This window comes from Lactuca virosa, chromosome 6 (assembly GCF_052849685.1).
Source record: "Lactuca virosa cultivar CGN04683 chromosome 6, Lactuca_virosa_CGN04683_v6, whole genome shotgun sequence".
NCBI lineage: Eukaryota > Viridiplantae > Streptophyta > Magnoliopsida > Asterales > Asteraceae > Lactuca > Lactuca virosa.
In genome coordinates, this window is record NC_136431.1 from 103,418,719 (window position 1) to 103,424,673 (window position 5,955).

The following is a 5,955-nucleotide window of genomic DNA, read 5'->3' on the forward strand; positions in this document are numbered from 1 at the left end:
GGTGTTGCAGAATTTATCAAATATGCAGTGCACAATTACAAGATTTCTAAACATATGGATCCTGCAGATACCAAAAAAAAAGATAAGAATTCCCTGTCCATGTGTTAAGTGTGTAAACAACATATGTCATTCGGTGGATGTGGTAGATGATCATCTATTCAGGAATAGAATTGATCAAACATACACAAATTGGAATAAGCATGGAGAAACAGAAGAACCACCAATAAGTTATGTATATGAACATAATTTTGACATGGATACGTCAAACGATGTAGATTCCACGAACATGAACACAGAAATACCAACAGATGCTGCAGAAACTGTAGAGATGGTTGAAGCTGCAGAAGAAAATTTTATTAGGAACCCTGATAAGTTTAGAGAACTGATAGAGGATGCCGAGAAGTCCCTATACACAGGGTGTCATAATTTCACAAAGTTATCTGCAATCATTCAACTACTCAACTTGAAGAGTAAGTATGGAGTATCAGATAAGTGCTTTACAGAGTTATTAGTTTTGATAAAAAAACATGTTACCAGAAGGAAACGAAATGTACAGTAGTACATATGAGGCGAAAAAAGCATTTAAGGCAATGGGTTCATGGTATACTAAGATACATGCATGTGTCAACAATTGTATACTTTACAGAAAAGAATACACAGACTTGGCAGCATGTCCTACTTGTGGTAAATCAAGATGGAAGGTTGATGAACAAAAAAAAATAAAATTTACAACAATATTCCTGCAAAACGTTTGTGGTACTTTCCAATTATTCCGCGCTTCAAGCATCTTTTCCAGTCAAAGACAACTGCAAAAGATTTAACATGGCACGCAACAGAAAGAATGGTGGATGTTGGAGTTTTAAGTCACCCAGCTGATTCACCAGCATGGGCTGCCATTGATGACAAATATCCTGATTTTGCTAGCGAACCAAGGAATTTGCGACTAGGCATTTCGGCGGACGGGGTTGATGTGAACAGAGGAAATAGGAGTCATAGTGTTTGGCCTGTTTTAACTGTCATTTACAACCTTCCACCATGGTTGTGTATGAAGAGAAAGTTCATCATGCTTTCGTTATTGATTTCGGGAACACCAGGAAACGATATTGATGTGTTCCTAGCACATTTTATTGATGATATGCAATTATTATTTGATTTTGGAGTTGAAACATACGATGCATATGCACAAGAGCATTTTAAACTACGCGCAGTTGTGTTATGGACTATTAATGATTATCCTGCTTTAGGTACATTAAGTGGTTGCCCATACAGCGGTTTTCAAGGTTGTGTTGTGTATGGTGAAGAGACACACTGCATTAGACTCCCTGAATCGAATAAGCAGAGTTATGCTGGTCATAGAAGATTTCTACCGTATGATCACCCGTTCAGAAGACAAAAGAAGGCATTCAATGGACAACAAGAGTTCTCACCCTCTCCAGAACCTATGAATGGGGAGGAAATATATAACAGGGTAAAATTTATAATTAATAAATGGGGAAAGGTTAATAAGGGCAAGGAGGCAGAAATCCAACAATCAACAAGTGGAAGAGGTGGGAAGATGAATAAAAAAGAGAAAATCACACCAACTGGGTACTTCAGATGTGGGCCAGCAAAATAATACATACTGGAAGAAATTCAATATATGGTATAGACAACTAAGGTATTGGCCCAATAATTTGGTTCCACATTGTATAGATTTTATGCATGTGGAAAAGAACGTGGGTGAGAGTTTAACAGGAACTGTTTTGAACGTTCTCGGGAAGACGAAAGATGGTTATAAAGCTCGATTGGATTTGGTTCATTATGGTTTAAAACCAGAGCTGCATCCTCAGATAGAAGGGAACAACACAACACTTCCCGCATCAGGTTGTACATTGACAAAAGAGGAAAAAGACAAATTATGTGAGACTTTATACAACTTAAGGGTTCCTCAAGGGTATTGTTCTAATTTTTCTACTTTGGTGAGTCTAAAGGACAGGAAGTTGATCGGACTAAAATCACATGACTATCACATGCTCATGCAACAATTTTTGCCCATAGCAATTCGATCTATTATGCATCCACCCACCAGAGTTGCTATTACAAGGTTTTGTTTCTTTTTCAAATCAATATGTAGCAAAGAAATAATAGTGGATGAGCTCGATAAGTTGCAAGAGGAGTTATGTGTAACCTTATGTCTTCTTGAGAAACACTTTCCACCATCATTTTTTGATGTTATGATTCATTTAACCGTTCATCTCACTAGGGAAGTAAAATTATGCGGTCCAATATTCTTTAGATGGATGTACCCATTTGAAAGGTATATGAAGGTTATTAAGGGGCACGTGCGAAACAAAAATAGACCAGAAGGATGCATTGCTGAAGAGAATGTTGTAGAATAGACAATTGAGTTTTTTAGTCAATTCCTTAAAAGGATGGATACTGTTGGTATTCCACCTGACAATCATAACAATTGTGGAATTCATAAAGGTGTAGATAGTAGCTCTATTACGGACGGTACTCCTGTATCAACTGCTAAATCGGTAGAAGTTTCTGCAGAACTATTCAGCAAAGCACATTTCTTTGTATTGCAAAATACATCTGAAGTACTCCCATATATCAAGTAAGGTTTTTTACATGTATGTTTTTTTATAATAATATTAACATTAACGTATTGACAGACGACACATGGAATTTTTGGAACATCTACACCCTACTAAACGAAAGGCACATCTAGAACAAGAGCATAGTAAAACATTTGGTCATTGGTTACGAAAGGAGGTATATTCTTTTCAAATATGTTGTGTTCTTTGTTATTTTTCTCTTGATTTCTTAAATTCATAATCTAATTACAATTCAGGTAGAGAGAGAGTTAGGGGCCTGTAGAGAAAGTATAACAGAGACACTGAGATGGATTTCACATGGACCCAATAAGAACATTATTAAATACGATGTATATGCTATTAATGGATATACTTTTCGTACAAAAGCTCGTGAAGGTAAAGTTTACCAAAACAGTGGGGTTAGTGTTGTTGCAACTGACACACACATCAGTAAAGAAGTTGTAACATATGCCAAAAACACTTATTATGGTGTTTTACAAGAGATATGGGTACTAGATTATCATTTTAAAAGAATTCCAATTTTCATGTGTACCTGGGTTGACAATAGAAAAGGGGTAAAAAGGGATAAATTGGGGTACACACTATTTGAACTAAAAAGATTAGGCCATAAAGGTGATCCCTTCATATTGGCCTCACAAGCACAACAAGTATTTTACGTGACAGACCCACTTGATCAAAAAATGTCTATTGTGTTCAAGACACCTCCCAAAAATTACAAAGATACATATGAAGATGTAGATGAAGAATTTAGTACTATTGTTCCTCATAATGATAACATATTGCCACGTGTAGACACACTTGACTTGCAGAAGGAAAATGATTATTTTCGTAATGATTGTCACGGTATTCTTATACGTACGGTACGTGTTTCTTAATGTCATGAATTACATCTGTAGCGATAATATTTTTCCTTCTTTTAACACTTAATGATCTTTATTTTTTGTTTGTAGAAGGGAAATGCCAAAACTTGAGCACATCATTATGTGGAGAATAAGAAAATGACAAAAAATGACGTTGTACTTTACTTAATGTCTTTTTACCATATTATACCATCAAACTATTCTGGTGTAATATTCTTATAACTCAAAGATATTTTTTTTTCGTTTTTTTTATGTTATATTGTTACACATGTTATAACATAAACTGCATGTAATAGCAATGTACTTTCGTTATGCAATGTTAAACAAGTTATGTTGTATTCACTTCATTTATTTATCATAATATTCTGTTAAAATAAGTTGTATTCTTTTCATTTTTAATGGTGTATTATTTGGTGGAATTAAAAGAATAGATGACAAAAAGGGCAATGAACGACCCCTAATTATAACGATAACACATTATTTTTCTTTTATGACTATATTTACATATAGACACATATAATAGCTGTAAACGTAACTAAATGCTACCTACACACACAATATTTGTTTATTCTTAATGCCAATTCATAATATTTTGACACATATAATAAAAGGTAAATGACCATAAGTAACCAATACTAACTTCTTTTAATTTCTTGCCTAAACTAAATACAACTAGTACAGAACCGCCCTATGGACACACAAATATTTAGTGTGACCATATGTATCACCTTTTAGCTACTTTGTCTGTTATGTGGCTAAAAAGGCACCAGGTTATAGACACACAGAGAACTAACTCATGTGACGATACTTTTATCTACTGTCTCTCATAAAAAAGTATCACAATCTTAATGCATACATGTGGCTGATTGTGACCTATGATCTCAGTTTTCGAGTGTGACTAATGTTTATCACATTTGGTATAATTAAGTGTGGTAAAAGTGTTGATTGTCTATTTAATGGCCACACATTCTAATTTAAATGTATCCAAAACCAGTCTCTAAATTTTTGTAGTGACCTTTGGCCACACTTTTAAGAAAAAGTGTCACAGGCCGTTTTTCGGAAAGTGTGACCGTAGGTCATTTTTGTACTAGTGTGAAGATCCGCAATCAAGTCAGTTCAGCAACCGCATCCGAAGTCATCATCATCAGTAGTTCACTATCTAGTTTTTCTCAGTTTAGCTCTTTATCTGCTTTTCTTAGAATACTTTCTTTTATCCAGTATGCCTTGCATGACTACGTTTAGATAGACGAATAAGTGTAACCTTTGAGTCTCTATATATAGAACTCAATCTTTCTCAACTAAATACACATCTGATAACACTTCGCATGTAACGCCCCGTTCCTGGTACGTAATTAATTTATTAAATGTCTTTTTGAAGAGCTACTCGGCGAGTAGTAGCCCTAAATCGTCGAGTAGATGCCGGGTTGGACGCAGGTTTTAAGTGATCTACTCGGCGAGTCCGCGCCTGGACTCGACGAGTAGTCCAGTCTGGAGGAAACCCTAATCCTTAGGGTTTGCACCCTATTTAAACGTCCTTATAGCCCCATCCCAGCCTCCAGCACCCTTAGAGCATTCCCCCTCGAAACCCTAGCCTCCATTGGTGAGCTTGAGTGATTCCTTCTTGATTTTTGAGTGTTTTGGTGTATTCTTGGAAGGGTAGAAGTGAAGGAAAGAGTGAAGGTGCAAAAGAGAAGAAGGAGATCCAAGAACTAGCTCACATCAGCTTCATATTCTGGTAATAAAGTTATTACCTTGCTTATTCCTCCATTAAACCCTCTTTATGCTTGTTTATGCCTCTTTTGAAGCTTTTTGCAATATAAACTCGAGATTTGAGGTCTCCTTGTGATGGAGACTATACATATGGTTATCATTGAGCTCCAGGAGGTCAAAGTAGCTACCTTTATGCAATCTTGGCCTTGTTCCAAACCCTAAGTGCTTAGTAGTTGATGATTTTGGGTATTTTAGCCTCATACCCTTGTGCATGCACGTAAAGTTGGAAACTTTACGTGAAAAACCAGTCCTAGAAGCTCAGATCTATGGTTTGGAAGCACTGAAATCGATTAGAACCAACTGTATAGTAATAGCATGCTGGGGAGTCAGCGAGTTGTTATCCAATTCGGCGAGTTGTTCTTCAAACTCGGCGAGTTGTTCTTCAACTAGGCGAGTCGGATGAGCTTGGACTCGATGTATGCATCGAAGAAGAACTCGTCGAGTCTTCGCCAAACTCAACGAGTAGAAGCGAGTATAGAACTAGAACAGATGAAAGGGACTCGGCGAGTTGGCAGCCCAACTCGACGAGTCCGGTCAACCAGGAAGTTGACTTTGACCAGGAAGTTGACTTTGACCAGGAAGTTGACTTTGACCAGGGGTAAAACGGTCATTTTACCCTGAGATTAGTTATCAGTATTTGATTTAGTGTTTACGGAATTTGTAGCCGGGGAGTTCCGGAGCAGCAGTCAGTCAGTCTCAGACTTAGCACCTCAGCAGCCAGCATT

The 5,955-nt window shown here is 36.8% G+C and overlaps 1 protein-coding gene across 1 annotated transcript; it reads left to right on the plus strand.

Annotated features, from left to right (window-relative positions):
- Positions 1–253: 253 nt before the first annotated feature.
- On the plus strand, positions 254–3,571 carry LOC145121809 (uncharacterized). Its single transcript, XM_079057509.1, has 9 exons — positions 254–470; positions 538–701; positions 797–1,598; positions 1,693–1,933; positions 2,114–2,296; positions 2,411–2,599; positions 2,658–2,757; positions 2,837–3,460; positions 3,551–3,571. The coding sequence occupies exons 1-9, from the start codon at positions 254–256 to the stop codon at positions 3,569–3,571; spliced, it is 2,541 nt and encodes an 846-aa protein (XP_078913635.1).
- The last annotated feature ends 2,384 nt before the right edge of the window (positions 3,572–5,955 follow it).

Coding starts and splice junctions, on each gene's coding strand:
- LOC145121809 (XM_079057509.1), top strand. CDS start 254: ATGGATACGTCAAACGATGTAGATTCCACGAACATGAACACAGAAATA. Junction 1,599..1,692: donor ACCAACTGGGTACTTCAGAT/GTGGGCCAGCAA, acceptor CACATTGTATAG/ATTTTATGCATGTGGAAAAG. Junction 2,297..2,410: donor TGGATGTACCCATTTGAAAG/GTATATGAAGGT, acceptor ATTCCTTAAAAG/GATGGATACTGTTGGTATTC.